The 21,250-nt window shown below is 35.3% G+C and overlaps 1 protein-coding gene across 2 annotated transcripts in view; it reads left to right on the forward strand.

Moving 5' to 3' along the window:
* Positions 1–19,897, forward strand: part of LOC116000285 (1-aminocyclopropane-1-carboxylate synthase) — a 55,292-nt gene extending 35,395 nt beyond the window's left edge. The window contains exons 1-4 of one of the 2 annotated variants that reach the window (XM_031240349.1): positions 17,592–17,933; positions 18,046–18,177; positions 18,291–18,451; positions 18,546–19,897. In XM_031240349.1, the coding sequence (XP_031096209.1) occupies positions 17,763–17,933; positions 18,046–18,177; positions 18,291–18,451; positions 18,546–19,545 (1,464 nt within the window). In that variant the 5' untranslated portion in view covers positions 17,592–17,762 and the 3' untranslated portion in view covers positions 19,546–19,897. Of the gene's footprint in view, positions 1–17,591; positions 17,934–18,045; positions 18,178–18,290; positions 18,452–18,545 lie in introns of those variants that run through there. The other variant, XM_031240350.1, reaches the window with a different exon arrangement.
* The last annotated feature ends 1,353 nt before the right edge of the window (positions 19,898–21,250 follow it).

Genomic DNA, 21,250 nt, shown 5'->3' on the forward strand with positions numbered 1-21,250 from the left:
GGGTACAAATCCATAGTTTACCCGTGGGATTCAGATCAGATGTTGTTATCAAAGCCATTGGTTCCTTCCTGGGATCATGGGTCAAATCGGATGATAAGAATTTTGATGGCTCTATGCGAACGTTCTATCGGATCCGTGTGACGCTTGACATCACGAAACCATTGAAAAAACAGATGAAGCTGAAGAGGGACAACGGGGAGTGGTCTGTTGTGGATTTCCGATATGAAAGGCTCCCAACTTTTTGTTTCTTGTGTGGAATAATTGGACATGGAGACAAAGTGTGTGTCAAAGCCCTGCATGGGATTGGAACGTCAGGTGATAAACCGTATGGCTCATATTTGAGAGCAGGATCAAGAAGAATGGCCCCTACTGCTGGACAGAGATGGGTTGCTCCGGAATCGAATACTGAACGATGATCTTGGATTTCTCCAGGAGCCGAGGCTGAAAGTGCCCATACACCTGAGGTCAGCACTATGACCGTCCAAGGCTATACCACTGGTCAAGGGAAGGAGTTGCAAGTCAGTCCTCCAGTGCCAATATCTTACAGAGCTGATGAGGTTTGTGTCAATGATATTGTTGTAGTTGACCAGAAGAGGAAGCGAATGGAGAGTGACGCAGAGGGCAGCAGAAACCCCTCTGACATGGATGTTGAAAGTGCTGTTTCAAAAAACGGGGATGTGGCGGGTCTTGCTCAGCAAGCCCGCCTAGAATTATGAGTCTTCTGACTTGGAATTGTCGGGGGCTTGGCAACCCTACGGCAATTCGAGTTCTTGCGGATGTCATCCGCACAAAGAGGCCGAAAGTGGTATTTTTGATGGAAACGTTTATGGTGGTGCAAAGAATGGAACCTATTAGAGTACAGTTGGGTTTCAAAAACATGTTCGTTGTTGATGCTACGGGTCATAGGGGAGGCTTGGCTCTTCTTTGGCACGAATCTGTGGACGTGGAAGTTACTGGCTACTCTAACAACCACATTGATACTATTGTGACTTTGGATACTGATAGTCCGACATGGAGATTTACTGGGTATTATGGGTACCCGGAGAGGTCACGTAGAAGAGAGTCGTGGCAAATGCTTCGTACGTTGTCTGGGCTGAGCAGATTGCCGTGGGCAATTATGGGTGATTACAATGACTTGATGTACCAGTATGAAAAAAGAGGTCGACATCAGCACCCGGAATGGTTGTTAAATGGATTTAGGAATGCGGTTGCTGACTGTGGTTTACAGGATTTTCCATTTACGGGCAACCAGTTTACGTGGGAACGATCACGTGGGACTCCGGACATGGTTGAGGAAAAACTTGATCGAATTCTCATTACTGATTCTTGGCGAGTTATGTTTGAAGGTGCTAAGGCGTGCTCGATAACATGTCCGTACAGTGATCATATTCCCTTAATACTCACACCGGTGGTTGCTACTAATAACACTACTCGTCGCCGGTTCTGTTTTGACAACATGTGGCTCCGTGAAGACAAGTGCAGAGAAATTATAACTCAGAGCTGGAGCCGAACTATGGGATTGGATGTTCTTGATCGTGTTGAAGTTTGTGGTCAGGATATATGGAAATGGGGGAAAATGTATAATAGAGACTATCAAAAGAAAATAGAGTATGGGAAGGTACGTCTTGAACAACTTCGCATGCGAAGGGATACTGCTGGGCTGAAGGAATATTCTGATACGGAAAGGGAGCTCCTATCTTTGTTGAATCAACAACACTCGTATTGGAAACAAAGAGCCAAGGAGCATTGGTATAAGGATGGGGATCTTAATACCAAATATTTCCATAATGCAGTTAAATCGAGACGGTGCAAGAATAGGATTAAGCAGCTGAGAAGAAGTGATGGTACTGTGGTTGACTCAATGCCGGAAATGGGAGAGGTGATAACTGACTACTTTAGCAATCTTTTCACGGCATCTCAATGTGAAATGAGTGAGGTACTGGACTCTATTACTTCACGTATAAAGCCAGAGGAAAATGCCAAACTTCTTAGACCTGTGAGTGCAGAGGAAGTGCGACGAGCTGTGTTTCAGATGCATCCAGATAAGTCTCCGGGCCCTGATGGTTTAGGACCGGGGTTTTATCAACACTTTTGGGATATTGTTGGTAACGATGTGACCTTGTTTGTTCGACGTTTTGTTGAGTCTACCAAACTGCCAACTAAGGCTAATGGCACCTATATAGTCTTAATTCCCAAAAAACCGAATCCTGACTCAATGCAAGACTTGAGACCGATTGCTCTGTGTAATGTGCTTTACAAGATTGCGGCAAAGGTCTGTGCTAATCGGCTAAAATTTGTGCTTGATGGACTAATCTCGCAGGCTCAGAGTGCTTTTATTCCCGGCCGATTAATAACAGACAATATCATGATTGCATACGAAGCCCATCACTATCTGAAACGCAAGTCTCAAGGGAAAGAGGGGGTCGTTGCTCTGAAAGTTGACATGAGTAAGGCCTATGATCGCGTCGAGTGGCACTTTTTGAAAGGTGTCCTTTTAAAAATGGGGTTTGATTCGAAGTGGATTGCTATATTGCTTGAAACAGTAAGTTCGGTGAAGTATCATGTGCTACACAAACAACATCAGCTTGGGCCAATTATTCCGAGAAGAGGGTTAAGACAAGGTGATCCTTTATCCCCATACCTTTTCCTGTTTGTTGCTGAGGGTTTAAGTGCTTTAATTGAGCGCCAAATGAGTCGTGGCTTGTTGCATGGGGTGTATGTTGCTAGAGGGGCGCCCCCGATATCACACCTACTTTTTGCTGACGACTGTTTTCTTTTTTTCCGTGCAAACGAGACTGAAAGTGACCGAATGAGATGTGTGCTAGAACAATACTCAAAGGCTTCGGGGCAGCAAATTAATTTCGACAAGTCCATGGTTTGTTTTAGTACAAACGTGCAGCAACATGTGCGTGAAAGTGTGGCCTCAAAACTAGGGGTCAGGGAAGGAAATACTACAGAAAAATACCTGGGTCTCCCATCATTAATTGGTAGGAGGAAAACGGAAATCCTTAGCTTTCTAAAAGGGAAAATTTTGAATAAAGTTCGAAGTTGGAATGCTAAGTTTTTATCTCGCGCAGGAAGGGAAATTCTCCTAAAAAATGTTATACAAGCATTACCCTCTTATGCCATGATGGTTTTCTTGCTTCCGTTAGGTTTGTGCCGTGAGATTGAAACTATGATGAATGAGTATTGGTGGACAGGCTCAATTGGTAACGATCGAGGGGTGCGGTGGAAAAACTGGACAGGCTTATGTGTTCCGAAATCAAAGGGTGGTATGGGCTTTCGAAGATTAAGGGAAATGAACTTAGCACTCCTGGGAAAGCAAGCGTGGCGTCTTCTAACACTGCCACAATCCCTTATGGCGAGGGTGTATAAGGCACGCTATTTCCCGTCATCATCTTTCTTTGAGGCTAGAATTGGTGGGAACCCTTCATTTATTTGGAGAGGGATGATGGAAGTGAAAGATGTATTGCGGAGTGGATGCAGAAGGAGTATTGGAGATGGTAGATCGACGCTAATAGGTGTGGACCCCTGGCTGCCGGAGGACTCAAATCCTCATGTTATATCTGACCTGCATGAGGGTATTAAGCATGCACCAGTTGCTTCCTTATTTGATCCACAAGGAATAGGGTGGGATACAGCATGTGTACGTGATGTGTTTCAAAGTAGAGATGCTGCACTCATACTCAATCTCCCTGTTAGCAGACGACGACCACCAGACTCATGGATTTGGCCTGCTGACTCAAAAGGAAACTATACCGTCAAATCATGCTATAGGAAATTAATTGGGGAAGTTGACGATCATAAACCTTGGATGAAGCTCTGGAATATGCAGGTTCCTCCTAAGGTCAAAAACTTTTGTTGGCAACTGGCTTCTAGATTTCTTCCCACTCGTGATGCTTTAAGTACTAAACATGTTGTTTGTAATGTCCAGTGTCACATGTGCCGCCAATATGATGAAACAGCTCTCCACCTCTTTGCTGAATGCCGCGAAACAAATATCTTGTGGAATACTTTGGGGTTGCCGGTAATTCAACATAGTACCGGTAATATTTCTGATTGGTTTTTCTTGAATATTAATTCTTTACGAGATGATTGCTTAAGCAAGTTTGCTATGGCCTGTTGGGGTTTATGGTGCAGCAGGAACGACTTTGTTTGGAAAGGAGCTCCCTATGAAATGCATGCTATGTTATTTGCTGCTATGTCATTGTGGTCAAATTGGAAACTTGTTAATGGAATGGATGAATCAGGTGATGAAAGGAATGCTGTTATGGACCAGTGGTCACCTCCAATCCATGGGCGCTTGAAACTGAATTCGGACGTTGCTATGGACTTGGACAGATCGGTCATGGGGATGGGGTGGGTGATTCGGGATGATGAAGGACGTTTCATCGCGGCAAAGAGTATGACTTGCACGGGTACTTTTACTGTTAATGAAGCGGAAGCAATGAGCGTTTGGGAAGCTCTCAGCTGGGTGAAAGAGATGGACTTGGGAGACATCGATGTTGAAATGGATTCCCAACTTGTTTACTATGCTTTACTTTCAGACTTTTTTCATTCTCCGTTTGGTCTTTTAATTGATGATGTTAAGGAAAATGCATCTATGATTCATGATGTAATTTTCCGTTTTGCTAGGCGATCTGCGAATCGTGCAGCCCATGCTATGGCTAGGGAGGCCGTTTCTGTGTCAGGTTGCGGGGAGTGGTTGTCTTCCCCTCCTCCGTTTCTTGTGAACATTCTGAGCTCTGATTTAATACATTAAGTTTTTACCTTCAAAAATGACTAATGATGCCCCAGAAAGAGTGCATGATCAAGTAAGTGAAACATGATTTTACGTACCAAAATATTACTGATTTAATTTTTATCAATGTTGTTTTGGTCAAATCTGTCACACACTCACACATAATTTTTTAGTGAAATTTAACCCTTTTATATAGTTTACAAGCTATTACATAAGAACGAGATTTACCTAATATACACCATCATATCAATTCTTCAAGTAATGGTCACAGGTTTCTATCATCATCATCCAACAATAAATATGACCCATGGGAAAACAAGATAATTTATTTTAAAATAATTAATAAATTTTTAATATGCTTTTTGTTGCCTACAGTTAGACGAATCAAATTTGGATTTTGATTTCATAACTAACTCATTGCCCCACCATAAAAGTACGTTGAAAAAGACGGTTAGGGTTTCTTCCAAATTACAAATGAGACTATCATCAATTAATTATTCATTTTAATTTAAAATATATTTTGATAAATATTTATAACAAATACTCCGTAATGTAATTATCACCTCACCCTCTTAATTTAAACTCAGAGCATCAATAAATATGATAAAGTATGCGAGCTAAGACCCTAACTCCCCTACAAAAATTTTTATGAGTGAAAATTTAACATCAACTTATCTAAAATTTCGCAATTTTTTGTGGAACCAACATAGAATAGTATCGGAATTGTAAGTTACTAATACTATTTGACAAATGTTCAAGCATGACATATTTGACAAAATCAATAATTAAAGAATAAATAAATAGTGATAAAGTGTGAAGCTTGAAGAAAAAAGGGTGGGCGGTTATGCCCCTCTTGACCATGTTTATGCGCTCCACCCAACCTCGTGGCCAGGTCTTGACTAGCCGAGACTGAGCACTGGGTTTGGCCTTGGTCGCAGAAGGAGAGCGCTAAGCTCGGCCCAAGGACCGATCGGATTCGCTTTATTCAACCTTATTAGTTGGCAGGGCCGACTTTTTGATTTTGTCCTGTGCTGGTAAATAATTAGGCCTATAAATAAACTACAAATTGAAGAAAAATTGTAAAGAGAAAAATGGAAAAAATTTAATTTTGAACCAATATAATCACAAATAGAGTTAATTCCAGTAAAGGTCCTCCGATTATCATGATTTTCCAAATTTAGTCATCGTCTTTTAATTTGGACAAAAAAGACACTTGACTATCAATATTTTTCCATCAAAGGTCCTTCCGTCACATTAGACTCAATTTAACGTTAATTTAAGGGGTATATCTGTCATTTCAAAGTATGTTTGTCTTCTTTTCCTCTATATACGACTATATATCGCATGCGCGGTTCTCCTTCTTTCTTCCTTGGACTGGCCACCACTGTACTGCAACCAAAACCATCACCGCACTTCCGTAATGGACTTCCAGTTTCGCACTTCTGTCTACCACGCCTAGACCACCGCATCTACTTTCCAAACAAACATCTCCCATGACCACCTGGATCGGAGCAACACCTCTCTGTCAAGAATTTTCGACGAGGAGACCCACCACCAAGAAGAGTGACTACGTCTTTTTCTCCGAGGTCTAGTTCATCCTGTACTTCGAGTCTTCGACTCCCTGTGGCAGAAACACATCAAGGAGAAATTCGTGTTCAAGTTCCAAAAGAAAATATGTACATACTATACGGAATAAACTTTTATATTCAACGTAACCATCATGTACTCTTGTCTACATGTTATGAAAATTCACTACATACTATCATCCTGCATGCACAACTTCTTGTCTAAAGCTACTGCTATTGATAAAAGAAAGCAAAACTGCATGAAGCTTAGGGTAGTGACAATAATACAAAAGAATACAAGTTATATTAAATAACTAACCTTCTTCAATGAATTGCATGCGGGTGAATGGTAGATTGTCAAACATCGCATTCTGCTTGACAAAGCTTGCAGTATTACTTTAAATCAGAGTTCTACATTAACGAAATGGAGATGTGATGATAGTGATTAGCAATTGGAAGCTATGCGTATAGCTTGATTTCATGTTAAATACCGACCTCTTGAGATAATTTTCATGTGTTTTTTATACAAATGTATGGAATAAGAATGGTGAATAATGGTTTCAAATAAGATAAAATTTTACCAACTCATCTTTCACATGCTTCATTTCTTGCTTTACAATATTGACATCTGTATTTAAACTAGAATACAACTTTAGTTAAATATATGAGTGTTGTGTCCCATATTATTCCACTTTAAACATTAATGTTGTATTCTTCAACCCATGGCTCTTCTCTTCAACTGTATTAATGTTGCGCTACTCTTTTCTTCATCTTCTTCTTCTCCCCAAAAGCAGGCGACTCATATACTATTGAACAACTGGGTTCCTCTCTAAGCATTCATTAATGGTAGGTGATCGCCCGACACCCCGTTGGAAATCTCTCATGTGAATTCGTTGGGGAACGATCGGTAATTGTAGACCTCTGTGTCCAGCTTCTTCATCCACATCCATTGTCGGCCAAAGTAATGAGGAAGCAGTGGGTCGATCTCCTCATCTGCCTGCCGAAAGTTCTAGGCGAGGAGGTGTAGGTGGTTGTAGGAGATGTTGGTTACGTTTGGGAAGTGGAGGCAGTGATCTGTGCGTGGAGGACAGAAGCACGAAATTACAAGTCTCGTGGGGAAGTGCAGTGCCACTGGCGTTGATGCTTTTGCTAGCGATGGTGGACGGTCCAAGAAAGAAACAAGAACTGCGCATACAATATATAGAGGAAAGAAGACATGCATGCTTTGAAATGACAGATATACCCCTTAAATTAACGTTAAATTGAGTCTAAGGTGACGGAAGGACTTTTGATGGAAAAATATTGATAGTAAGTGTCTTTTTTGTCCAAATTAAAAGACGAGGGCCAAATCTGAAAAATCGGAGGACCTTTGATGGAATTCACAAATACATATACTAACTATTAGACCAGGGTTGGACTAGGGGCTCCCAAAATTTTGGGGCCCTGCGCGGTAGCACATCTTGCACACCCTAAAATCCGGCCCTGTTGGTTGGTTTGTTCCGGACTCGTCTTCAATATATCCATTAATACTAATTCAAATTAAATCTGCATATTTGTTGCTCTCGCAAAAAATATGAAATATTCTCGTTATATATAATTTTATTTTCCTCGAAGCATTATATGATATAAATATATAATATTATATTCTGCATGCGTGTGAAGTATGGTAGGGTATCTAAAGGTCAACTAATTTCTTGATACAGTGAGGATGAATCAGATAGAATGTGTATTTCATGTATGAGTAGACGAAAAAGCAATGTCGCCAGCTTATTCATTTCTTTTTTTTGTTTCTTTTTTTTTTTTTTTTGGAAAGGTCGCCAGCTTATTCATTGAATCAATAATTCTTTAATTTAATATTAATGGACAGAGAGACATTAGTTAGGCCCGAGTGCGACATTATAAATTTTTTATATGTGTCTATGATGTTAAATTGTGGACTGAATCATATCGTGAATTTTAAATTATTTCTGTATTTTATAAATACAAAAAAAACACTGAATATAAGAATAAGTTATTACAATAAAGGGATCAGAAAATTTCAACTGTATCAACCATGAATATCATGAACATGAGAAACATTAGATACTTTTTTTTTTTTTTTAAGTACATTAGACATATAGTCCCAACACTACTACATCGACTAGCATAATATGTTGTCTTAATTTATGTAATAATTTACTTCTATGTGAATATAGAGCTGATTGAATTGAATGATTTCAATCTCATTTTAAGAGCTACTCCATTGTATCAAGAAGGTGGTAACATGGGTTCTCTTAATTATTACCACTTTTCCTAATGATCACTACCTTAAAATAATCCCCTAACTCTACATATTTTTGCCCTTTATTCCAGCAAACCATAATACTATAGTATTAGAATTTAATCAAGAGTCTCGAAAAGGATAATTGAGTGGGTGGAGCATAATTATTGTATTAGAATGTCACAAGTCAAATTATTTTTGTCAATCCCTTTTCAGTTAAGTCTGTTGCACAGTCTTTTTAGTGTGGTTTACTTCTCTTGTTTAGTTTGTGGGCTATTACACATTAGTAAAGTTTATTTAGTGCACACCATCAAATAATAACTGTGATTTTCCTTTTCATTAATTACCTAACTAGAGTAGACGATTATGTAATTTCCTTTTGTCCCCCATATTTCCCTTCTTAATTAATTACCCGTTGCTGCATGGATTGGAATGTGAATGTGAATGTGATTTAAGTTTTAGGAGTAAATGGCGGTTCAAAATGACGTTTTATATTTGTAATCCAGGGAAGCTCTCCGAGCATCGGCTTGTGCATGCCAACATTTGATAAATGATAAAATATAAAAACGGAGTTTTTTGCATTTTTTTAGTCCCACGATTATAGTGGCACTTGTAGGATTGGTCCACGACTTTCAAACTTTATAATTTTGGCACATGACTATTGTTTTTGTTGCAAAAATGGTCCTTCCGGCGCCGGAAAACAAAAACCGGCGGATTTTCCGGCAACTTTTCGCCGGGAAAAAATCGACATATTTTTCGTCAACTTCTTGCTGGAAAAAAATTCTCCTTTCAAGTAGGATTAAAATTGACACTTCTAAACAATTAATTTAAGTTAAAAAAAATTCATTTCTAAAAACATATGTAGTCAATTTAATTATTTTTTATTTTGGTAAACTAATTAAAGTTAAAACTAATTCATTTTTAAAAGCACACGTAGCCAAGTTAATCTTAACAAAACTAAATACAAATTAAAAATTATTTTTACTTTTTCGTTTAAATTTAAATTATATTTACTTTTTAACCAATTAAGTACAAATTCAAAATTATTAATACAAATTCAAGATCAACAAAAAATAATATTATTAAGATTAAATTTAAACTAAAAAGTAAAAATAATATTTGAATAATTTTGCCCAGTAGTAACATCTGCCAACACAAAGGGGAATTTTTTAGAAATGTCAATTTTGAATAAAAAGTAAATTAAATTAATTTTTTAGAAATGTCAATTTTAATCCTACTTGAAAGGGAAATTTTTTTTTTCCGGCGAGAAATTGACAGAAAATATGTCGATTTTTTTTTCCGACGAAAATTTGCCGGAAAATCCGCCGGTTTTTATTTTCCGGCGCCGGAAGGACCATTTTTGCAACAAAAATAATAGTCATTGACCAAAATTGCAAAGTTTGAAAATCGTTGACCAATCCTACAAGTGTCACTATAGTCGTGGGACTAAAAATGCAAAAAACTCTATAAAAACGTGATCAAAGTTGTAAGAGTAAATATAAAAACGTCGCCAAAGTTATAAGACTAAAAGTGAATTAAATATTATTTAATATATAATTTTAAGACAATTAAATAAATAAAACAAGCTAAATGTACTTCACAAGTGATATATACTTGGAGAAGTTTATAATTAATCTATTATGTTATCTATTGAAAGCGTTTCGAAATTCGTAAATTACACTATTTGTCGAAAATTGCGTCTCGAAATTCGTAAATTGCACTATTTACCGAAAATCGCTTTTAAGGAAGTGTTTATTAAGACACTGACACATAAATCATTCATCCATTTTCCCGTTTCCTTCTCAGCTAACCTACACTAATACGTATGTTGCATGCCATTGTTAAACTTCCTAACAATTATAGTATCTCAATTATATTTGTAATTTATTTTTCTCAAGAGTTTAATTTTGAAATTTTAGTTGTATGAAGTAGCTAGACATATTAATACATTATATTTTTGTAAAAAAAAAAATTTTGTAATTGTTTAAAATATTTTGTGTGCCAACTCATGAAAATTGGGTTTAGTTAGATATTTTCTTTGGATTAAAAACCATTATTGTTACAAATACAAATATTTAATATTAATATGTTAAGTTTTAAGGGTAAAATTTGTGTGGGACCGTCTCACGGGTCTCGATCCGTACCCTGGGTCGGATCTTTGACTTCATTAATAAAAAATCTAACCCGTCTCATGGATGGAGATCCGTGAGCACTGTTGCAAAAATCCTACGCGTAGACACCCCTAGACCAAGGCGAATTGCTCCCTAGGCGTCCGCCTAGCGCCTAACTTTGGCGACTGGGCCGAGTTGACGGTCGACTCGGCCAAATTTGGCTGAGTTAACTCGCCCAACTCGGCAGAGTTAGCCGAGTTAACTCGAGCCAGTCGGCCTTGTTATTTTTTATTATATTTATATATATTTAAATTTATTTATTTATATAAATAAGAGAAGTAAAAGATATATATAATATATATAATATAATATATGGCACACCCACACACATGCATTATATTTTTGTTTTTTTAAGTCGCCGCCTAGACTGCTTAGGCACTAGGCGCTAGTCTACCGCCCGACTAGTGCCTAGCGCCTACTTCAATCATGCCTGTGAGATGGTTTCACACAAGTTTTTACAAGTTTTAAATATGTGAATATAATTATTGTTACAAAACACGAATTTTTATTCTTAATTAAATTGATAAATATAAAATTTTAGATCAGATATAATTGTCTAACTTTTTTTTGGGGGGTGGTAAATTCATACTCAAATTGTACTCTGTAATCTGTATATATAGAATTGAACAAAAACATACGAATGAAAGTGGTGTGAAGAGTGTGGTTGAATGGTGTTCAAATCAAATTCCAATCTTTGATCAAAAAAAAAAATCAAATTCTGATCTGCCACGTAAAGAACGGGGACATAATGATGAAATTATCAGACGAATTTAAGGCTGTCGTCCCTGCTCATGCATGTACGTCTGGCAAAAGTCTTCCAGGGTGATTTTAATGCATAAAACCAAATTCATGCACTCTCATGTATTCATAACTCACAATTCTTAAAAAATGGAAACACGTACAGGAAATGCAATATCATCGTATTCAATGTTGCCACCTCTTCGTCTTCCGCCACTCCTCCACACATTATAACGTGACGTACTATTACTCCGCGTTCATGGCCGGAGAAAGATTTTTTCCTTTTTTTAAGAGCTACTCCATTGTATCAAGAAGGTGGTAACATGGGTTCTCTTAATTTACCACTTTTCCTAATGATCAAAAAACTACTACCTTAAAATAATCCCCTAACTCTACATATTTTTTCCCTTTATTCCAGCAAACCATAATACTATAGTAATAGAATTTAATCAAGAGTCTCGAAAAGGATAATTGAGTGGGTGGAGCATAATTATTGTATTAGAATGTCACAAGTTAAATTATTCTTGCCAATCCCCTTTCAGTTAAGTCCTTTGCACGGTCTTTTTAGTGCGATTTACTTCTCTGGTTTAGTTTGTGTACTATTACACATTAATAAAGTTTATTTAGTGCACACCATCAAATAATAAATGTGATTTTCCTTTTCATTAATTGCCTAACTAGAGACGATTATGTAATTTGCTTTTGTCCCCCATATTTCCCTTCTTAATTACCCATCGTTGCATGGATTGGAATGTGAATTTGATTTAAGTTTTAGGAGTAAATGGTGGTTCAAAATGGCGTTTTATATTTGTAAGCTTTCCAGTGAAGCTCTCCGAGCATCGGCTTGTGCATGTCAACATTTGACAAATGATAAAATATAAAAACGTGATCGAAGTTGTAAAAGTAAATATAAAAACGTCGCCAAAGTTATAAGACTAAAAGTGAATTAAATATTATTTAATATATAATTTTGAGACAAATAAATAAATAAAACAAGCTAAGTGTATGTACTTCACAAGTGATATATACTTGGAGAAGTTTATAATTAATCTTTATTTGTCGAAAGCGCCTCAAAATTCGTAAATTGCACTATTTGTCGAAAATTGCATCTCGAAATTCGTAAATTGCACCATTTACCGAAAATTACTTTTAAGAAGTGTTTATTAAGACAATGACACATATCATTCATCCATTTTCCCGTTTCCTTCTCAGCTAACCTACACTAATACGTATGTTGCATGACATTGTTAAACTTTCTAACAATTACAGCCCGTTTGGTTCGTTGGAAAATATTTGAAGGAAATGAAATTCAAATTTCATGGAAAACAAATTACTAGGAAAATAGATTCCATTGTTTGGTTGGTGGAAAAGAAATTACTGGGAATATGAATTCCATTATTTGGTTGGATTTGAAATGGTAAGGAATTATGAATATAAAGACCAATATGCCCTTAACAATTAATAGTGATAATATATTATATTATTATTGATGAGGGTAAAATAGTCTACTTGCTCAAACTTTCTTCCCAAACTCCATGGAAAACAAAATACCACCTTCCAACTAAGAATTTGTTTTCCTTAACTTTTGGGAACTCAAGTTCCAATGGAAAACATTTTCCATACAACCAAACAACGGAAAAACACATTTTCCCCTACTTCATGAAAAATCATTTCCATGGAAAAGATTTTCCATCCAACCAAACACCCCCTTATAGTATCTCAATTATATTTGTAATTTATTTTTCTCAAGAGTTTAATTTTGAAATTTTAGTTGTATGAAGTAGCTAGACATATTAATACATTATATTTTTGTAAAAAAAAAATTTTGTAATTGTTTAAAATATTTTGTGTGCCAACTCATGAAAATTGGGTTTAGTTAGATATTTTCTTTGGATTAAAAACCATCATTGTTACAAATACAAATATTTAATATTAATATGTTAAGTTTTAAGGGTAAAACTTGTGTGAGACCGTCTCACATACAGGTCTCAATCCGTAACACGGGTCGTATCTTTAACTTCATTAATCAAAGATTTGACCTGGCTCACGGATGGAGACCTGTGAGCACTGTTGCAAAAATCCCCTGCCTAGGCGCTAGGCGCCCCTAGATCGAGGCGAATTGCTCCCTAGGCGGCCGCCTAGCGTCTAACTTTGGCGACTGGGCCGAGTTGGTGGCCGACTCGGTCAAAATTGGCTGAGTTAACTTGCCCAACTTGGCAGAGTTAGCCGAGTTAACTCGAGTGAGTCGGTCTTGTTAATTTTTTTTATTATATTTATATATATTTAAATTTATTTATTTATATAAATAAGAGAAGTAAAAGATATATATAATATATATAATATAATATATGACATACACCACAAACATGCATTATATTTTTGTTTTTATAAGTCACCGCCTAGGCGCCCCCTAGACTGCTTAGGCGCTAGGCGCGCTAGTATACCGCCCAACTAGCGCCTACTGCAACCATGCTCGTGAGACGGTCTCACGCAAGTTCTTACAAGTTTTAAATATGTGAATATAATTATTGTTACAAAACACGAATTTTTATTCTTAATTAAATTGATAAATATAAAATTTTAGATCAGATATAATATAATTGTTTAACTTTTTTTTTTGGGGGGGTGGTAAATTCATACTCAAATTGTACTCTGTAATCTGTATATATAGAATTGAACAAAAACATACAAATGAAAGTGGTGTGAAGAGTGTGGTTGAATGGTGTTCAAATCAAATTCCAATCTTTGATTAAAAAAAAAAAAAATCAAATTCCGATCTGCCACGTAAAGAGCGGGGACATAATGATGAAATTATCAGACGAATTTAAGGCTGTCGTCCCTGCTCATGCATGTACGTCTGGCAAAAGTCTTCCAGGGTGATTTTAATGCATAAAACCAAATTCATGCACTCTCATGTATTCATAACTCATAATTCTTAAAAAATGGAAACACGTACATGAAATGCAATATCATCGTATTCAATGCTGCCACCTCTTCGTCTTCCGCCACTCCTCCACACATTATAACGTGACGTACTATTACTCCGCGTTCATGGCCGGAGAAAGATTTTTTCCTTTTTTTTTTTCTTTTCCCATAAGGAACCTATTTCATATTAACCTTTTGATTCTATTTAATTATGTGTGATTTGGTTAATGAAACTTGATTGGAATTTTTTACAATTTAAGTTTTCATAATATTAATATATAAACTATGTATATTTAGAAATTAAACTAAAATTACATTAAACACACAAAAAATAAATTTAAAAATAAAAAAAAATACTAAAAATATTAAACAAAGAAAAAATGATTATTTTTGACCCATGAATAATCATTACATAAATTCATACATTTTGTGATATAGAAAATTTACATTTACTACTCAATAATATGCAACGAATAGACTTTATGTAGTGATATTTTTTTTTTTAGTACTACTGACTCTGTTACAATATGTAGTGATAAATTCATAATTAAGTTAGTATGTAGGAAGTTAGTTAGTAGTGATAAACCCAATGGGGTAGCTCAAGTGGCAAATGAGCGAACCTGGGTTCGATTCTCACAAGTGACGATTCCCCCCGGACCAGCTCCCGTACCTCCCGGAGCGAACGTGAGTGGACCTAGACCGTTAAACGGACAGAGAAAGACCCCGTGAATTTACCAAAAAAAATGTAAGAAGTGTGCCTTCAAAAATAGTTAGTGCACACTCCAACACTTAGTACACCACCAATATATACTTGGTGCAAGAAATTACCAAATTGTCATTGCATTTTTTTACATCTTCATTGAGCACATGCAATGATCCAGATGAGTCTACACGATCGCATGGGAGAGCAACACCGAATTTGAACTAAATTCTATACACACACACGCATATATGTATATGTATGTGTGTGTGTGTGTGTGTATATATATATATATATATATATATATATATATATTGAAATTTCATATTTAATGCGACAATGGCTTTTTTTTCCTCCATTATTTTTTATTTCATTGTTTAAAAGTAGAGGAATTAAAGGGTATGTAATAAGTTTTGTAATTACTAATAAAGGATTTGAATTCAATAGTAGGATAATAAAAATAGGCAAATAAACATGATAATAGATATCAAAACTCATAATATGGTACAAAAATCCTCAACCAAACACACTCCAAATATTTGATTCGCATTATATTATTATTTAGATTCCAATGTTTGAACCAAATAAACACCCCTAAGTACTTTATTTTCTACATAAGCTACAACAACATGAATTATTTCATGAATCAAAATGTCAAACTTTTAGAATTCAATATCCGAATTAACTAAACGGTTAATCGAATGAACACCCTACACTAAGTGAAGATTTGGCATTAGACAACGTATTGATATGATTATGCACGCGTTACATTTTCTGCTTCTTATTTTGACATTTTTGTGGTTCATCTCCCAAACCAACTTTGGATCCTTTCTCACTTTAAAGTCACCTTCTCAGTCAGAGCAGGCACAGGATAAATAGGATTTGGCATTGTTAGTAACCGCACTTTCTATATATCTTTGTTCGGGGTTTGACTCATCCATTCCTATATATCTATTCTTTTCTATCCTTAATCATTCAAAAAAAAAAAAGAAAAAGAATAAGGTTAAAATTGGCCACTGAACGTAATCTGAAAGTGCAATTAGGTCATTGAACGAAAAAAATGTGCAATTAAGCCACTGAACACTCCAAATGCATACAATTTCACCTAATAGCAGATTACCTTCCATTTTATCAGGTTGTCTGCTTACATGGATGGTGATGTGATCGACATTTTAAAATAATTTTTAATAATAAATATAAAAAATTAAAAATTAAAAAATATTAATTATTTAATATTTTTAATATTAATGTTTTTAATATTTTTAATATTAATGTTTTTAATATTTTTAATATTAATTTTTTAATATTTTGATATTTTTAATTAATTTTTATTTTTAATGTTTATTACTTAATAAATATTAAAATTAAAAATTAAAAAATATTAATTTTTAATATCAATTTTTTTTAATATTTGTTAATATTAATATTTTTTAATATTAATTTTTAATATTTTACTTAATTTTTTAATATTTTTAATTCTTAATTTTAAAATTTATTATTAAAAAAATATTTTAAAATGTCAACTCACCATCCATGTAAGTAGGCAACCTGATGAAATGGAATGTAGCTATCAGGTGAAATTGCATGCATTTGGAGTGTTCAGTGGCCTAATTGCACTTTTTTTTTGTTCAGTGACCTAATTGCATTTTCAGGTTACGTTCAGTGACCAATTTGAACCTTATTCCAAAAAATAAAAATAGAAATGGTAAGTGCATTTTTTAGATAAAATTTTGGTTATATTTGCTTATTTTATTAGAATAAGAAAAGAAAAGAAATACTCAATAAAAATTATGACTCATATTCTTTTCGCATCAATATAAACATATCACATTATAATTGAAAAAAGTAAAAGTATATATAATATTATTCATCACTTATATATTAATCAAAACATGCCATCTCATCAATTGTTTTAAGTTAGATTATTTGTTTAAAAATATTTTATTTTCGCCTAAACCATAAATTATAACAGGTCTTTTATGAGTACTAAAAAAAAAATGAGATGAGATCAAACTGATGGTGGCGTAATCAAGAGGACACTCAGAAATACCAATTGTTATTCCATGTACCATCTCTACCTTGCATCGTGGACTTTGGTTCAAAAACTATATATTAACTATAAATATATAATATGTTAATAGCATATACATCATTTGAATGTCATTTTAGACCAGAATTCACAATGCAAAGTCAACCTGTTCCGTGGTATAATTTGCATGGAAATACCAGAACATAGATCAAGCACCATAGGGCAATTGGAAGTATTAGTGGACTGGGAAACATTACAGAGCGACATAACATTACAAGTTAAAAACTGATGGGAACTGGGAAACATCAAACATGGGGGGACCATCCATATACGTATAGTATTCATATATTTTGTATTACGTCTACATATCAGCTACCGTATCTTCTAATTGCTGTACAGAACACAATTTGTGAGTTCACAGAAACTTCATCACTCCTAAACACCTCTATATAAAGCCCTCTGATCTATATACCATGATTCATCCCACACAGTAGACAACCTTGTAAACCACAAATTAAAAACATTCTATTATTCTCGATCTCGTCCAAAAGCATTCAAATTAGGCCTCCTTCTTATACACAAAAAGTTCTTTCCCTCCTACTTCTCATAATCCTTCAATTCTTTGAAGATCAAATGGATATGAAGTCGATGAGACAGACACAAATCTTGTCCAAAATTGCTACCAATGATGGACACGGAGAAAACTCGGCCTACTTTGATGGTTGGAAGGCTTATGATAATAACCCTTTCCACCCCAAACATAATCCTCAGGGTGTTATCCAGATGGGCTTAGCAGAAAACCAGGTAACTTTCATTTATTAATTAATTTTCAAGCCGAAATGGAATGAAGATAGATGTTCATATGTATGCTTAATTAAGCTTATGCCCTTTTTCTTTTTAATTTGGTGTTTTGCAGCTCTGCTTTGATTTGATTAAGAACTGGGTATTGAAAAACCCCAAAGCCTCCATTTGTACCCCCCAAGGAGCAGAAGAGTTCAAAGATATTGCTATTTATCAAGACTACCATGGATTGCCAGAATTCAGAAGTGTAATGATCGGATCATATATCAAATTTCATATATGCTGTTTTTGGTTGGGTTTTTAATTTAATTGATCTGTTTATCATAAATTCTGAAAATATATATGATTAATTTACTGCAGGCTGTGGCAAGATTCATGGAGAAAGTGAGGGGAGACACAGTGAAATTCGATCCCAATAGGATCGTTATGAGCGGAGGTGCCACCGGAGCTCATGAAATACTGGCCTTCTGTTTGGTGGATCCCGGCGAAGCATTTTTAGTCCCAACTCCATATTATCCAGGGTAAGCTTTTCTTTTCAATTCATTAATGTAATAATTATGAATTCTTAGCTTGGATTAAAGCTAATTAAGAGTGGGGAATATAATGTTTTTCCAGATTTGATAGAGATTTGAGGTGGAGAACAGGGGTAGAGCTTTATCCAGTGGTGTGTGAGAGTTCAAATGACTTCAAAGTCACCAGAGCTGCACTGGAATCTGCATATAAGAAGGCTCAACAAGAGAACATCAGAGTCAAAGGATTGCTCATAAACAACCCTTCAAATCCACTCGGCACTGTTTTAGACCGGGAGACATTACACGACATAGTGCGCTTTGTCAACGACAAAAACATTCACCTAGTATGCGACGAAATCTACGCCGCCACGGTCTTCAGCAAGCCAGAATTCATCAGCATTGCCGAGATAATCCAGGAAGTCCCATCCAATCCTGACCTTATACACATCGTGTATAGTCTTTCCAAGGATTTGGGATTCCCAGGATTCAGAGTCGGGATAATCTACTCCTACAACGACGCAGTGGTGAGCTGCGCGAGAAAAATGTCAAGTTTCGGGTTAGTTTCAACACAGACACAACACCTGATTGCTGAAATGTTATCAGACAAAGAATTCGTGGAGAATTTCACTGTAGAAAGCTCGGAAAGGCTAAGGAAGAGGCACGAGACCTTCACGCGAGGACTAGCCCAAGTGGGGATAGAAACTCTGAAGAGCAACGGCGGGCTGTTTGTGTGGATGAATTTGAGAAACCTCCTTAAGGAACCAACGTTCGCCGCAGAATTGGAGCTGTGGAAGATGATTATTAATGAAATGAAGCTGAATGTGTCCCCTGGATGTTCGTTCCATTGCCACGAAGCGGGTTGGTTTCGAGTGTGCTTCGCGAACATGGACGATGAAACCATAAGGGTGGCTCTGATGAGGATCAGGACTTCTGTGCTTCAGTGGAAGGGCATGGAGGCGGCTGCAGCAGCAGCAGCATCTGCAAAGAAGCAGAAACAGTGCAGAAGGAATTTGAAGGTCAGCTTGTCGTTTCGGCGATTGGATGATCTCATTTCCTCTCCTCATTCTCCAATGAATTCACCATTGGTTCGAGCAACCAATTAATCAAACATGGATCACTGCAACCAGAGCCGAACCACACCAGCAATTCAGTTTGTTCTTAAGTGATAGATTCAGAAAGAAAATCACTAAAATAACAATACTTTGAAATTAAAACTAATATATATATAAATAAATTGGCCCTCTCTGAAGATAGGATTTACTTATAAGTTATAACCAACTTGCTTTTCGCCATTTGTGTGTTGCAAAAAAAAGGTGTTGTCTTAGCTTCCTTGTTGGTTTGTGATGATAGAGAATAAAGATGTAATGTAAGGAATGAAATTGTCTATGTTTTAAGAAATAGAAAAACTTTCTTTTGTTTTGTATTTTATTATCTGCAAAATTAAAATAACATCAATGACTTGAGTATATTGAGATGGTGATTTGTCAATTTATTATTGGTTAGAACATATGCTAATGTATACCATGTGTATACTTTTTCTTTTTTTTTTTTATTAATAGAATATATCCTATGTATATTTAATATTATCTCTTATTTATGATATACTAATCTAGAAGTAAAATGGTAAACGAATAAATATATATATCTAAAATTATAAGTTTAAATATTAGAGACTAGGTGAGTAACTATGAAGGAAAAGACGAAAAGTTAGCATGATCTTTACGTTTTGATCAAGATAATGAGTCAAATAAGTTCTCTTATTTGTTTTAATAATGAAATTAAATTCTTGAAATTAAGAAAAACAAAAAAAAAAAACAAAACAAAACAAACAAACAAATGACTTCTTGTTTACAAAAAAAAAAAATAATAAATAAAAATAAAAGAAAAAAACAAATGACTTCTTAAATGTTAAAACTGTATGATCATCCTCTTAGTTGAACATATCACACTTTGTCTTTCTAGTACAGTTTACTTCTCTTGTATGGTTTGTGAGTTATTACACATAAACATTGTTTATTTAAACACTCTTGAATAGTGACTACAAATTTAACTTATCACATAAAAATAAAAATAAAACTTTTTAAACTATACATGATACAAATTAACACGATACCATGCATCTATAAGATTTTTCCATATAATATATTATATATTAGGGCCTTAAATTAAGTGGTGCGAGTTGTTTGGTTGGATTGAATAACTAAAGTTGTTAGTCAACCAAACTCTGCGCCTAATATAAAATATATATATTGATGAGATAGGACATACATTATATAGCACCTTTAGTTTACGATACAGAATAATACTAATCCAGCATCTATGGTTCTGAGTTAAGTATGAGACATTACTCTACATGTCTACCATTCAAGAGGCAACACAACAAGAGAGGATAACTATGACTAGATATCAACACTAATTCTGCTTCCGCTGCTACAAGGTCATGTTTCTCCTATTTAAGTTTATTTAGTTTCTCCGATTGTCGCCTTCGCTGGTAGAAGGCGAGGTCAATCTTAGTCGCAGGAGATGCTGGATTGTCATCGAAGATGGTTGGATGGGCGTCGAAACGTTAATGGCCTGTAATATAGTAGGCCATTTACAGATTTTTGGACTTCATTGCATCAATATAACATCTTAATGGATTTAATTACAATTTCTAAAAGTTTAAAGATCTAATTAACTTTTCAAATAAAATTTAGGGACTTATTTGATTATTTTCCTTAGTGGTATTCTCTATGAATTTTTTATGGCCCGTATTGAAGAAAAAAAAAATGATAATATTTGTTAAATGATTATATGGTGTTTAGTGTG

The sequence above is a fragment of the Ipomoea triloba genome, chromosome 12, assembly GCF_003576645.1.
Source record: "Ipomoea triloba cultivar NCNSP0323 chromosome 12, ASM357664v1".
NCBI classification, from domain to species: Eukaryota; Viridiplantae; Streptophyta; class Magnoliopsida; order Solanales; family Convolvulaceae; genus Ipomoea; species Ipomoea triloba.